General features: G+C 43.2%; 1 protein-coding gene across 1 annotated transcript in view; it reads left to right on the top strand.

Annotated features, from left to right (window-relative positions):
• The window catches only part of SLC35F3 (solute carrier family 35 member F3), a 96,414-nt gene that overhangs the window by 10,261 nt on the left and 70,842 nt on the right, over positions 1 to 15,311 (top strand). Inside the window, exon 2 of the mRNA XM_074990157.1 lies at positions 4,472 to 4,796. Coding sequence (XP_074846258.1) covers positions 4,472 to 4,796 — 325 coding nt within the window. The remainder of the gene's footprint in view (positions 1 to 4,471; positions 4,797 to 15,311) is intronic.

Genomic DNA, 15,311 nt, shown 5'->3' with positions numbered 1-15,311 from the left:
CTTTGTCAGCATGGACTAACCTACACCTGCAGTGAACTCAACTTAAATACCTGATGTAGGGATAGACATCATCAGAGATGAAGCCATTCAATGAAAGGACAATCTTGCTCATGTGGTGCTCAAATTGTTGGTTAATCAATATAACAGTTTCTTGCTAAGAATACAGTTTCTTTTTCATTACTAAGAACAATCATGTCTAAACCATTCTATAGACTGAAATCCTGCACAGATCTAACAAGGTGTTTGCTCCAGAATCCAATGCTGTGTCTTTGATTATGAGAGTTTTGGTCTTTAAAAGCTCTGCTTCCACGCTCCAGGATTTTAAAAATTGTAAATTTTGTTTTTGATATGCTCACTCAAGTTGCGCAAATCTCGGGTTAGCATGACTCTGAGTGTCAGGGAGGTGGCATCTGGCTCTGGGCTTCCCGCCAGTCAGGGGAGCCAGGAAAATGACCAGTGCAGCAGCTGTGAGTGGTGGGCAGCCAGGAGCCAGGCACCAGCTCCGCACCACTCACAGGTTTCCCTGATCCTGCCGGGGTGGCGAGAGTCAGGCTGCCATCCTGCTCCTTTCAGGGGTTGCAGCCTCCCCACTGCTGTCAGGGGTGGTGAGAGTCACAGCTCCTGTCAGGGGTGGCAGACTGACTCTTGGCTGCTGCCACTGATGGGAGCTGGGAAACTGACGAGCACAGCAGCACTGATCAGTTTCCTGGCTCCCTTGAGTAATACAAAATTTGACTTATGCAGAGTTGTGCAAGAACACAACCTCCACTTAAGTCGGGAGTCTACTATATTTAAACCTAAAATTTCACATTCTTGTAACTGTAGGGTCATTACTCAAAAGGCAGTGGGAGGCAGAGGGGTTGCAAGGTTATTGTAGTGGGGTTGTTCTATTGTTAGTAAAGGTTGAACCTCACTAGTCCAGCACCCTTGGAACCTGACTGGTGCCAAACCAGAGAATTTGCCAGCCCACAGGATGTCAGTGCAAAGAGTTTGGAAAGGTTGGGTTTTTTTTTGAAAGGGGGTCTCTTTTCCTCCAGCATTATGTAGCTCATTTTGACTGGAGTAAGTTTTACTCCATCCAACATGCAAATTAGATGATCCAAGGGACAAGCATCTTCTCAAATTCAAACCCTGATCTATGAGATTATTTTCAAAGTAAAGTGATACATAAAGTATTGTCTTTCACTGTGTTTGTGCAATCTGAACACCTCTAGTAGTGTATTTAACACATAGGTCTACATGTATAGGGATGAGTCATTTTGCATATGAAATTAGGTGTAACATGCAACATTTGCTGTCTTTCACAGGTTGTAATTGCCACTGTATCTTAAAAAGGCTGATACTTCCATATGAGACATAAATGTGTGGGTGACTCTGGAACGTGTGCCTAACATACACACTTTCCAGAGTATTAAATGACCTATGATAATATTTGATGCTTTCTTGGTTCCACTCTTCAACATGAATTAGCATTTCATCTGTATTTAAAATGAATGGACTATCATGCCTTAAACAGATCAGCTTTCAAAAAGAAAACACTGCATAACAGCATCACATGCAGGTGACTAGTGGCTTAAACAGAACAAAAAAACAGTCCTGTAGCACTTTAAAGACTAACAAAATAATTTAGTGGGTGATGAGCTTTTGTGGGGCAGGCCCTCTCCTTCAGATCTGGGAAGTGCTACAGGACTGCTTTTTCTGTTTTGTGAAGATACAGACTAACATGGCTACTTCACCATGCAAATCTGAAACAGAGCTTGAATGACTTTAGACAAGAGAGCAAAAAGCTCAGTAGGGGCCTGGTCCTTCAGGGAGCAGAGCATTTCCTGAAACTTGCTAAGGAACATCAGTACCCTCTGATTTCAAAAGGAGTTGAAGGCATATAGGTTTGGTCCTTAGTTAAGGAGGTAAAAGTACAACATCTGCTGTTGTGAATGTGGTGCCTGGATGCTTACTCATGGCAAATTGCAAGGAACAGGGCAAACAATTCCCGGAAGTGGTGGTTTATTTTATGATTAACTGGATGATTTACCTGGTGTTGCTCAGGTCCTTAACTCAACTAATTATGTTTCTTGGAAAATAAAACGAAAACGTACATGCGTCAGTTCAGTCATTGCTCTGGGGTGGGGCTGGGGATGAGGGGGTCAGTATGCAGGCTGCCTTAGGAAGAGAGGACTATCCCAGCTCTTTCTCACCACAGCAGTTTGGGACCAGGTGACAAGCACCTCTCCATGGTCACTGCAGCTCCAATAGGCACAGCTGGGGAAGGGGTGCAATGTCCCTTGACTGGGGCAGGCCCAGGTTAGGCTAAGTGGGAGCCATGGAAGGACCACTGTCCCCTTACAGTGGTAGCTCTGGGGCAGCTCAGGTTTGGGTGCTATGGCTTGGAGGACTGGTGTCCCGAGCCCCAGCAAAGAGCTGCCACAACTGGTGGTGGGGAAGGGGAGATAGGTGCAGCTCCCCAGGGACCTAGAACAGAGCTGGTGCAACAGTTTTGTGCTGGGGCTGGTGGGCAGAGGTGGTGCCCTGCATGCCTGCCCTGAGCACCTGCCCTCCCTGAACCCTCTTTCAACGTTGGCTCTATTTTGTCAGTTTTGAGGATGTAGATGATTTAGTGATTCTGTCTCTTTTCTGTTGGGGTTTATGGGAAGCAATCCGCTGCAGCTCCAGTGGGCACAGCTGGGGAGACAGATGCATGTCCTCCAGCTGGGGCAACTCCAGGTTCCTCTCCCCCCCTGCACTCCCCAGCCAGAGTGAGGAATGCAGCAAGCTGTGCACTTTCCCGGGCTCCCTGATGAAGGGGAAGAGGCAGTAATGTTCCTATACAAATCAGGGGGGTGGGAGCTTCAACCCCCCTTCCCCCCCTGCAAGGGTGTCTGGGTGGTGGGAGGCTTGGGGACGGGGCAGTCCTGGAAGGGGTGGGAGGCGTACTCACAGCCAGCCCCTTTTACCTGCCTGGTGAACTGTCTCTTTTTCTGTATAGTTTTATGAGAAGCAATCCCATTCCAGGTACACCCCGTTTTCCTGGCACAACCAAACCCTGACCTTGCGTTAAGTTTCACAAGAGGAAGCTGAATATTGAATTTGGTGGTCCTAGCTCTTACTGTTTAGAAGGAGTTCTGGAACAGACAGGGTATATCTACACTTGTGGGAAGGTCAGTGTACTGGCAGTCCGTCTTTCAGAGTTTGATTTAGCGCACCTAGTGGAAATGCACTAAATCAAACTGTCATGGTGCCAGCAATTACCCCAATATCCCAGGCAGTCATGGGGAGTAAGGGAAGTCAACAGGAGAGTTTTTTCCCATTGACCTCCCACTGCATTTATGTATCTAAAATGAATTTTGCCTTTTAGTATAGGCCTAGCCACCGACAGACCAATAGGCAAGCTCTCTCAAATATATAGTAGATTAGATTCACCAAGGCAGTAACCAAATAGCTTCTGTAATGTCACACCGGTTACCAATAAGCCACCAGTCCACTTTAAGCAGCCTAACCTTGGCTTCCATCCAGGCAGCCAAGTCTGATAGAGTTATTGAAAGCATTGGCCATGTTTTCAGAGTTATCAATGTCTATACTGCAGTGCTGTATTTGATCACTCACATGGGCACATTGTGCCCAACTACCCAGTTTATACACCTGCATGCTGATTCAAGCAGCCAAATATGAAATTTGCATATTTTATTAAGATATTAAATGTTTGAAGTTGGTCTCCCTGAGCCAAATTTTGATCTAGTTACACTGGTGTAAATTTGAGGTCACTGGGCGTATTCCTCAGGATTGTCTGAACTGTGACTGTTACAAGACACAAGGAGGTGAAGGCTAAGGTGGCTTAGTCCCTAGTGCAATTTAGGGAATCCCAGAGACTGCTCTAAGTTTCACCAGTTGTTGACATTCTCCCAAAGGGCTGTTTCACCAGGTAGGGATTACAGTGCTCCAGCCACAGCACCATACAACACTACCCATTGCCATTACTCCAGAGTAATGCCAGTGTAAATGAAAGAATAACTAATTTTTTGTTCCCACTTTAATAAGAACCACAATGTTGCATAAAATATGCAGTTCTAAGGCTCCCAAGACAGTACTGATTGCGAGTGTTGCTGTTGTTCCCATTGCTCTTTCGTAAAGCTAAACAGCTCTCGATTCATGCATTTGAATATTGTAGAAGATTTACAAAACCACTGATAAACTCCACCGACATAATGAGTGCAGAACAGCATGTAATTTGACTCTCCATTTTGCCCAGTTGCTTCTAATCATAGAACTGATTATTATTATTCGACTGCAGTTGTCCCCATAATGTTAGGTGCTTTAGTGTGACAGAAAACTGACTACATTTCTGTGACAAGACCCTTATTTAATGGAAATTTATGGGAAAACTCCCTTTGACTTCAAATGGGCATAGGATTTGATTCTTGAAGAGTAAAATGTTGTGTAGAATTCTCTATTAATTTTTGTGTTTTCATCTTTTCAGGGGATGAGCACTCCCGGGAATCTCCAGCCCCAGCAGAAGCACAGATGCAGGCTGGGGTGGAAGGCAGTGGAAGGGGCAATTGCTGCTGTTGGAAATGTTCCATAACCCAACTCAAGAAATTTTTCTGGGGAGTGGCAGTGGTCCTGGGTGTCTGCTCCTCCTGGTCAGGTTCAACCCAGCTAGCAAAACTGACCTTTCAGAAGTTTGATGCACCCTTCACTCTGACATGGTTTGCAACGAACTGGAACTTTTTGTTCTTTCCTTTGTATTATATTGGACATGTTTTCAAGTCAGCTGAAAAACAGTCTCCGAAGCAGAGATACAGGTAAGAGAACTTTGTGTTTTCAGTTCTGTCCTCATGGTACTTGAATTTTGCCATTACCCTTTGATCTGATGTTTTATTCCGATCACTTTGTTAAATTAATATTGACTGTGTATCTCTTCAGCTTTTTTTTGGGCAGGGGGGAGTTCTGAATTCATTGCCCAGGGCATGCAAGCTGAGTATGCTTTTATTCTTTTCTGAAAGTAATATTTTCAGGTTCATTTCCAGTGCTAATTTTACAATGCATTTGATTGAAGTGTGCACTTCATTTTGTTCCCTTTCTGGAAGTTTTCCATATGATCACTTAAAAAATCAGTTCTTCCTCTCCTTTACCCCTCATTTTCTTGCAATCTCTCCTTCGCAGTGAAATGGGAAAGCAGCTCTTTCCAAAACCTATGCTAGACTTCTGTGGCACCATGGATTAGGTAGCATGTTATAACAGTAGCACAGCAAATTTTCTTCCTCTGTAGCTATTTTGAGCTGAACTTTGACACACTTGATGCTCCTGTTGTCCCATATATTTTAGTGGGGTAGCACAGGTGTAGCTGAGGATGAAATTTAGTCCTTAATATACCTTTTCCCATCCTATGTGACATGGATAACCTCATGCGAAATGCTGAACACCTAACTACCATTAACTTCAGTTGCAATTGAAGACCCTTGATCAACTTCAGGATTTGGCTCATTGTCATGTTCTCCTTGGGTCTTGAAACTGAATCTTTCACTAGTCTGCCAGCCTTAGCAAAAATTTCTCAGATGAAATATCTGAACTGAAGATGTTGAGCAATGAGTAAAAGTTTCTTCTATACGCCAGTGATGCATAGTGCAGCTTGCTTCTATGCCAAAGTCTGATATTACTTTTTGCAAATAGCCTCCTTTACATTTACATTAAAAAGACAGAGAATTACTTAGCTGGGTCCAGGTCAGGCTGACATTGTCACAAACATTACCTAATGTCCTTATTAGAGATCCACCTGAAAAAGCGTTAAACCCAACATCAGGGCACAAAAATCAGGACTTGGGAACAGTTTGTGTCTCAGTTACACCTGTGGGAGTACAGTGACTTCAAAGGGGTTTCCCAGATATGGCAATGGGTATAATTTGCTCCTTCTCTGATATTTATTTAACTTCCAGATAAAGTTCGTAACTTCCTGTTGGGTCAGGAAAGTTACTATAGAACATACTGTGAAATCAGGGCACTCAAACAGTACTGTACTCTATTTCTTTACTATGGTAAAGATTAAAAATAATGAAATTTCACTTTGGTTCATATTAGTTATATCATCTTACTATTGTAACTTCATCAGGGAAATTGTGGATGAAGGAACTTCATCACAATTCTTCAGTATCTGTACAATACCAAGGAGTTTTAGGATAAGGTTTCAGAAGACACTTTTCTTGCTTTACACTGTCAACACAACTCAATTTCAGTCATAAGATAAATTAAATATATTTCCATTTGTTTTTATCACCTTTTAAGACACAAGAGATCCAAAGGTAAGAGACTGTGATAATTTTCTCCAAAAATGATCATGAATGCTAACATATTACTACCTGGTTTTATTCCTTTGGGTTGTTTTTCGTTTGTTTCTTTTTTTTTTTCACTTTCAATTTGCTGCAGATAACCTCATGTTTATAAATTTGTGAATCCTAAGCTGCGTCTACACGTGCACGCTACTTCGAAGTAGCGGCACCAACTTCGACGTTAGGCGGCGAGACGTCGAAGTCGCTAACCTCATGAGGAGATAGGAATAGCGCCCTACTTCGACGTTCAACGTCGAAGTAGGGACCGTGTAGACGATCCGCGTCCCGCAACGTCGAAATTGCTGGGTCCTCCATGGTGGCCATCAACTGGGGGGTTGAGAGATGCTCTCTCTCCAGCCCCTGCGGGGCTCTATGGTCACCGTGGGCAGCAGCCCTTAGCCCAGGGCTTCTGGCTGCTTCTGCGGCAACTGGGGATCTATGCTGCAGGCACAGGGTCTGCAACCAGTTGTCAGCTCTGTGTATCTTGTGTTGTTTAGTGCAACTGTGTCTGGGAGGGGCCCTTTAAGGGAGCGGCTGGCTGTTGAGTCCGCCCTGTGACCCTGTCTGCAGCTGTGCCTGGCATCCCTATTTCGATGTGTGCTACTTTGACGTGTAGACGTTCCCTCGCTGTGCCTATTTCGATGTTGGGCTGAGCAACGTCGAAGTTGAACATCGACGTTGCCGGCCCTGGCGGACGTGTAGACGTTATTCATCGAAATAGACTATTTCGATGTCGCAACATCGAAATAAGCTATTTCAATGTTGGCTGCACGTGTAGACGTAGCCCTAGTGTGATATACTGTAATTCTTCAAATTGCAGAGCTTCAAAGTAGAACACTAATTCTCTTCTTTAAGATTAATTAATGCAGCTGACAGTCTTATGCTTTCTATTCAATTAATTGATGACTGAGCTGAAGAAGGGATGCAAATCCTGAATTCTATTTCAAAAGTAGCTGAGATTTCAAATAAACGTGGCCAGTTTAGTGAAATGTTGTGAAGATAGTACATTTGTATCTTTGACTAGCAGAGTAAACCGTGATTAAGTAAGTACATCATAGGGGTTCAGTGGATAGAAGCACTGAACTGGGTGTTAAGAAACCTGAATGCTATTTCTGTCTCTGACTTGCTGAATGATTTTGGGCAACTCATGTCACCCCTATGTTTCTCCTCCATACTTTGTTTAGATTATAAACTGTTGATGGGAGGAATCGTCTCTTATTTGGTGTATATACAATGCCTAACACAATGGGTCCACGAACTAATAAGTATTAATAAGATCTATGCAAAACCCTATTTTATGCATGAGGAAACACAAAGATAAGTTCCCACATCAAGTGTTATTTACTGCCTTTTCTGCATATACAGTAAACTCTTTCCTGTCCAGCATTCTGTCATCAGGAACTCTCAAATAACCAGCATTTTAGCCATAAGTAAATTTTAGATATTTTCAATAAGTACAGAAGAGTGAAAGTAAATAAATTCAGCAAATACAGTATAAGTTCACAGTGTACAATTCTACTGCTGCTGTTAAATAAAGTACTCTAGGTACAATTATGTTTGTTTCTTAGTATCTAACCTTGTTTTTCTTCAGTGTTGTGCATTACTAGGTATACCTCTCTCTTATCCAGAATATTTGAATACCCAGCAACCTCCTGGTCCCAGGATTGCCCTATATGAAAGAGTTTACTGTAAGTGGCAATACTTTGTATAGATTCATAGACCGGCTGGGATCACTCTGATCATGTAGTGTGGACCCCTGTATAGCACAGGCCATTAAACTTCCTTCATGTAATTCGTGTTTGAACTCGAGCATCTCCATTAGCGAGAACACCCAATCTTCATTTTGAAATGGTCAGTGATGCAGAATCTACTATGACCAGCGTTCCCTGTAAGATGAGCACTTGGGCAGCCTCCCAGGAGAGGTTAGCAGAGTTCCCACAGCCACTCACAGTGGGCAACATTTTTTATTGGTGGTACACATCTGCACATGCCTCAGTGCTCAGAATAAAATTTATTCCACCCATGGTTGGAAAAAATTACCCGGAATGCTGACTCTGACCCTTAGCATGTTGTTTCAGTGATTAATTACATTCATGGTTAAAATGTATTCGACCAAAGAGAGGCTGATTGTATAGTCTGATGGTTAGAGTGAGGTATTCAATTGGGATGTGGGAAAATCAAGTTCAAACCCTTGCTACAATAAATGTTTGTATGAAGCTGAAAAGTTCCAGCAGGAGAAGATGAGAAAGATCCAGGACAGATTAGCCTTAATTTGGTAGCTCAGGCATTCACCTGGCATATGAGAGAAACTTGGACCAAGTCCATGGTCCACGTCAGCTGGAGATTGAATTTCAACTCAGATCTTCCATGTCCTGCATGAGTGCTCTGAATCAGGCTTGGTGACAGGGCCAGGGAGGAGCAAAGGGGCCAGTTGCCCCAAGGTCCAGTGATTCAAAAGGGCCTGGGGCTCCCAGCTGCCACTGCCACTTCTATGGAATCCTAGGCCTTTTAACCTGCCCATGGAGTGCTGCACAGCACACTCAGGGCAGCTCTCAGGGCTGGCTGAGGGTCGGGGAGGCCAGTGCAGTGCACTCTGGGCAAGGCTGAGGGCTGGCTGCCTCAGCCCTGCCCCTTCTACCTGAGGCCCCACCACTTCTTGGAGCATGGAGCCACCCCCTCCACACCTTGCCCAGGGGCCCAGCATGTTTATTGGTCCCACTGCCCTAACCACAAATGGGGGTTGCCTAGTCTGGGGGTATCAGAAAGGTGTTCAGAAGGAGATGTAGCTCCTGCACCAAAGGACATCACTAATGATGACAGGATCTGTGCTAAAAGAGGAGTCACCAGGGCTTTGTGTCCCAGTGTCCCAGCCTTTAAATTTTTCTCCCGGCTCGCTCCCATTACAAGTTTTGGTGAAAGCAGTGGATTACTTGGCCAAAGGCTAGATGGTAAAGCATGTAAAATATCACATTAACAAAGCTTAAACGTTAAACCTTTTATACTTAAACATTATAGAAAAGAAAAACGAAATGAAAGATCATAAAAGCATCTTAAGAATGGGTAGATGGGTTTATCACCAAAGACATTCTTCAGTGCCCCAGAGACAAACGTTTGAGCTACAGTACTTTCTCTGCTTTTAAATCCACCTGCCTTGTATCTCCCTGTATAATTCTAGATGGCTATATCAGCCCTGTGCACAGTGTTCCAGTTTAAATTTAGCACCTTTTTGCACGTTAAGGCACTTTTTATTATTTATATGCCTCAATGTGGATTTGAAGAGCTACCTAAAGGGAGACAAATTTGAAAAATTTTTGACTAAGGCTTTGTTGCTTTTCTTGACATTTAGCAGATTGGTTGATTATTTTCTTTACAGTGTTTTGCAGTGTTTCTCCATAATGTGGTTTGTAACGAAAGGTATAAAAACACTTTACTGAAAAACCCAGCTGATGTACAAATTGCAAACAGTCAGTACTCCTATGTCTGTATTACCACAGAGAGTTATCCTAAGATAAGTAACTCCAGCTAGAGTTGATGTACTTTATGTCAAGTTGCTACAGGGCCTACATCACGGGGGTCCCATTGACTTACCTGACTCTTTTGGTTTGGGAGTCACCTGCAGCGTGATCTGTGGCTGATTTGGTGGGTCTTCATTAGACCTGCTAAATCAACCGCCCGTGGCTCAATCTCAGAGTGCCAGTCCCTGCAGTAGTGCAGATGCAACCTTATAAACTAATTGATAAGGCTTACTAATAGGATGCACTCCACCTGGGCAGTAACATTTTGTGACCTATAAAAACCCCATTGGGAATTCCTTTTAGGAGCACAGTGGGAGCATCAATCATCATTCAGTTCAAACTATAGGGCTTCAAGTCAAATTATATCCAGGTTGAGGGACCCTCACAAAGAATAGCATGTTGTTCTTCAACTGTATGTCTGAAGATGAGTCCCGATAAGCAAATGCATCTCCATTGTCTTAAGAACTGATTTGGCTCTATTTCTTCCCTTAAAGTATAATCCATATAACCTCTTTGAAGTCAATGATGCATAAAGTGTAAGTGGGAAGAATCTGGCCCCTTAGTTTTAATGGCAGAGTCTTGTGTGCTTTGAACGAGACCGCATCAGAGTACAATGAAAGAGAAGATTATAATAGACCACGGTAGCTCTACACTCTCCTACTTCCTTGTGTGAGTGTTCACTAGCTCTGTTTAAATACAAGTATGGCAATTAAATTTACATTAAAAGTCAACTGTTGTCAAGTTCTGTGATGTCATATAATGATCTGTGATCCTAATGGATCTTGTTGAAATACATCGTGTTTGCTTCCTACCTTTTGGTTTCTTAACGACATAAAAAGATGGCACTTTTAATCTGATGAGCTACCCTCCATTGTACCCATATTATAATTTATTAAAACTTGAGAAACTAAATGCACTACAGCCTAAAGCTCCCTAGCTACAGGAAAGGTAAACTTAGAGCCTTTGTAATATATTGTTTAACTCTACATTTCTCTGAGGGGAGATGCGGTGGGAGTTAAAGTACCTCTTAAAAATCATTTTAGGTTTGTCTACACAGGGACACTCAGAAAAATTAATCCAAATTAACTAAAAGAATGAATTTAAAGTGGATTTGTTCAAATATACTAAACTCTCATTCAGAATTAAAGTGTCCCTAATTTGGTTTAGCGTAAGTTACTGTTAGGAGTTTGTTAATGTGTGTCAGTGGGATCCACAGGGACATTTAGAGAAAGTGAATTATTATAGATTTACACCAGTGTAAACAAGGACAGACTTGGGCCCAGCATCTTCCATAATCCTAAAAATTGACTGGAGCCCATTAGTTCACGGGGAGGAGCACTATCCTCCTGACTCACCAACACCACTTCTTATACCCAGGTTCTCTTAGAAATCTCCCATGCAGAAACGTGCAATCACCTGACTACGATAAGCTTAGGAGAGCTGATGAGGACAAAGCCTGAAATGGTACAACTAGGAAGGCTTTTGCTATTGATTTGTAGTGTTCTATGTCCATGAATCATTCTTGTCCAAATAGCATAAAAATGCTGCAATGTGGTTGGCTATTGATATTCCACTAATTTATATTCCAGATTATATATGAGCATTACCACCAGAGAACACAGCATTAATAAAGCCATAAATAAGACAGGAGAACATCCAGACATGATAAATTTAAGCATATCTAGCAAATATCCAATGAGGCATAATATAGTTTTGCTTTTTAAAATGCTTCCATTTATAAATACTACTACTTCTAGTTTGGTTAAGTTAATGCACTTTTACTCCACATTCCTACAAATATAATTGCTTTGTAATTAAATTCCTCATGAGCAAATTGAAACAAATTCCATTTAAAATAAAAATAAAATAAAAATACTTTGAGCTGGACCCTGATCTGAGTTACTCTGGTGTAATCCGGAGTAACTCTAAATAAAGTCAATAGTTGATACTGGTCAGACTGGGGTCTGTTTGGCCTAAGGGGCACGCTTGTGCAAATCAATTTAGTGGGATAATATCTGCATACTGCTACCTTACCAAACGCAGATCTCTGCTGTCAAAGCACTATTGGTGGTCTGGGCAAGTGAGTTGTCCTAATCATAGATAGCTAATTTTGAGTTGTAGCTGTCTCTCCAGGTGAGCTATTTTTCACCACTCTCATCTTGGGCACTGGCCCTATGACTCAGCTTGCTTTGGTGGAAACTATATTTTACTTCTTAGGCATTTGACTCAAAGGAGACAGGAGTTTCAATATCACTCATAAGTAGGTCCCTACCAAAGTCATGGCCATGGTAAATGCATTCCAGACTGAAATCTGGTCTTCCTCATTAAATCCTGATATTGCTGGGGAGGGGAGTTCCTGCTGTGCACCAGCCTCCAGCTGTTAGTCCCTGCTGGGCTGGGCTGGGGCAGGATGGGACTTTCTCTTTTTCTAAAGAGGCAGGCCTGTCTCTTCCCAGCCTGTCCGAGACCAGCAGCTGGAGACTGGTACACAGTAGGAGTCCCTGACTGGGGTGCCCCCAGTAGCATGGGAAAGGTCAGGTCCACCTCTAGGAACTTTCTGCAGCTGCAGAAAGCTCCACAGCTACTGACTGGGAGCCCAGCACTGAAGGCAACAGAGAGCTTCCTGCAGCCAGAAGAGGTTCCTGGAAATGGGTTTGCCTCAGCCCTGGGAGCAGCCTGTGCATAAGAAGAGGAAGTCCTGTTCTGCCCCCGCCTCACCAGACTAGCAGTTAGAGCCTGGCCCATGGTAGGAGTCTCCAGCTGACACACTCCCAGCCCTACGCCTCCCCATCTCTGGGTCGTGCAGTATTGTCAATACAAAAACATGAAACAAGATTGGCCTAAACATCATGGCCATGTCTACACTAGCTCAAAACTTCAAAATGGCCATGCAAATGGCCATTTCGAAGTTTACTCATGAAGTGCCGAAATACATATTCAGCTCCTCATTAGCATGCCAGCAGCCGCGGCACTTCAAAATTGTCGCGGCTCGCCACTGTGCGGCTCATCCAGACAGGGCTCCTTTTTGAAAGGACCCTGGCAACTTTGAAATCCCCTTGTTCCTAATAGCAGATAGGAATAAGGGGATTTCGCAGTTGCTGGGGTAGTTTCGAAAAGGAGCCCTGTCTGGATGAGCCATGTGGCGGTGAGCCACAGCAATTTCGAAGTGCCGCGGCTGCTGGCATGCTAATGAGGAGCTGAATATGTATTTCAGCACTTCATTAGTAAACGTCGAAATGGCCATTTGCATGGCCATTTCAAAGTTTTGGGCTAGTGTAGACGAAGCCTATGAGATTAAAAAAAACCAGCCACCACAACCTGCTTTTTATAGGATTTCTGATTGAGGGTGTAGAGTTGAAGTTTTCAATGTTTTAATCAAAACTATGGGGGCTAAACATGTACACTATTAATGAAAGCAGATATTCCCACCATCACATGTCTCTAGCACCTGGAGCTTTGAGTAAAACACCAAATACCTCAAGACTTGTGATGAAATTGAAGGCATTGGCAACACAGATGTGTTCCTCCTCACACGTGGCTGCATTTCATTTGTAGCGGAAGTATTATATTGAGGAGCTTCAAAAACACCATGAAGAAAGATTCCATAGACTTACGCTGTATGGCATTGTCACTAACTGGAAGCATTTGTCAAGTTATCACATGAATGATCGTCACATCTAATTGTTTAATTTTGTTAAAGGGTACTTGCCTCTAACAGCCAATCATTGAGCATTCCATAAATAAACGTTAAAATATTTTATTAAGGTAGAAGTATCAAAATTCATGCAATGTAACGGCTCAGATAGGAATGACATTTATTTTAGCTTAGTCTACTGGAACCCACAAGATAGTTATAAATCACTTGTTCAAACTTATCAATTGCCTTAAATAACCAAATAGTCTTACCCTAATATTTACAGTATTCTCTGGATTTTCCCACTTGGATCATCGTGTACCAGATCCTCAGTTAGTTCAAATGGCCAGAGCTCTTTTAAAACTCATGGAGCCATACTGATTTACACCAGCAGAGTATTTGGCCTGGTGAATTCTCCAAAAACGGAGATGACATTTTAAAGAAACATATCTGTTCTTTAAGAGGCACTAATGCTTTAACACGGCCAAAATGTAACATATCTCACTAATATTCTTTAAAGTAATTCTTGATGCTGGAAAACCTATCACAGGTGCTTCAAGTTATCAGATACTAACTCAGCCAGACAAGCTACCAGCTGCAAGCCTCAGATGGTGGTAGGGTCAGGTTAACAACTGTCTTTCATTAATGCACTCACAAACCTGCTTTTGAGCATGCAGATTTCAGCCAGGTAGGTCACCTTTTATGGGATGAACAGAAAGTTATAACTGTTCTACAGCTTATTTTTAGAGCAGCCAATAGAACTATTTATCAGGGATATAACTCTCTATAGCATTCGATATGTTTATGGCTAATTTCTGTAGAGCTATCGTTTTTGTCCTTGTTAAATTCTCTAGTTGTCCTTGAAGGAGAACTCGTATGTGCTAACTGATTGATAGTGCCCCCAGTTTGTGGTTTGTAGAGCACTGGAGCTGAAAGCCTTGGGCAATTTGTTTCTGAAATAAAGCAGACAGAAAATTCATACTTAGAAATGGTAAAGCAGATTCCCTTCAAAGTGTTATGATGACAGAATTCCAGATGGAGATTGCCAGTGGGTGAGGTCTCCACTTGGAGACAAGCAAGGTCACTGCAAACTGCCTGAGATCTGTCATGCGGCGGCGGTGGTGGTGGAGGGGGTGGTCTATAAGAATTTGGAGATGCCTGACAAAGTTGAAGGAAGAACCTGTAATAATGTGTGTCATTCTTGGGGTACTTAGCTCTCTGCAAGGTATAGGTGATATCCTCCTCTGCCAATTTTTTCTTTATACAGGCCCATTGAACAAACACTCTAAGTCCTGTGATTTAGACTTAAAAACGCTAAAATATCTGTGGCAGTGTGTTCTGCATTGCTTATGAGAATATGCAGGCCCACTGAGACGGAGACAGTACGAAGGTTCCAGGTGTTAGTTGCCCCGGGGCCTAGCAATTCACAAGGGCCCAGGACTCCCACCTGCCACTCTGGCTACTGAACAGCAGCAGCCAGAGCCCCAGGCCCCATAGATTGCTGGCAGAGTGGTACTGAAAAGGTGCTTGTGGGAGGCTAGCAGTGTTCTGACAAATTTTTCCAACCATGAATGGAATAAGTTATGTGATGCGCACCAAGGCGTATGCAGATGTACACCACCAATAGAAACACATACTGCTAGCTGTGGGTGGTTGTGGGCGTCCTGCTGCTCAGCTGGGCAGCACCTGACTCTCTCCTGGATGGCCACCCAAGTGCTCAGCTTACAGAGGACACTGGAGGGTAGCCACCACCCCTACTGCCCAAGGTCCTGCCCCTTCCAGGAGTGCAGAGCCAGGACCCCAACACACACCTGGCCCAGGGTCCCAGTAATTCTGTCCACCTCC

This window comes from Carettochelys insculpta, chromosome 3 (genome assembly GCF_033958435.1).
Source record: "Carettochelys insculpta isolate YL-2023 chromosome 3, ASM3395843v1, whole genome shotgun sequence".
Taxonomy (NCBI): domain Eukaryota; kingdom Metazoa; phylum Chordata; order Testudines; family Carettochelyidae; genus Carettochelys; species Carettochelys insculpta.
This window is presented reverse-complemented; position numbering and strand designations above follow the sequence as displayed.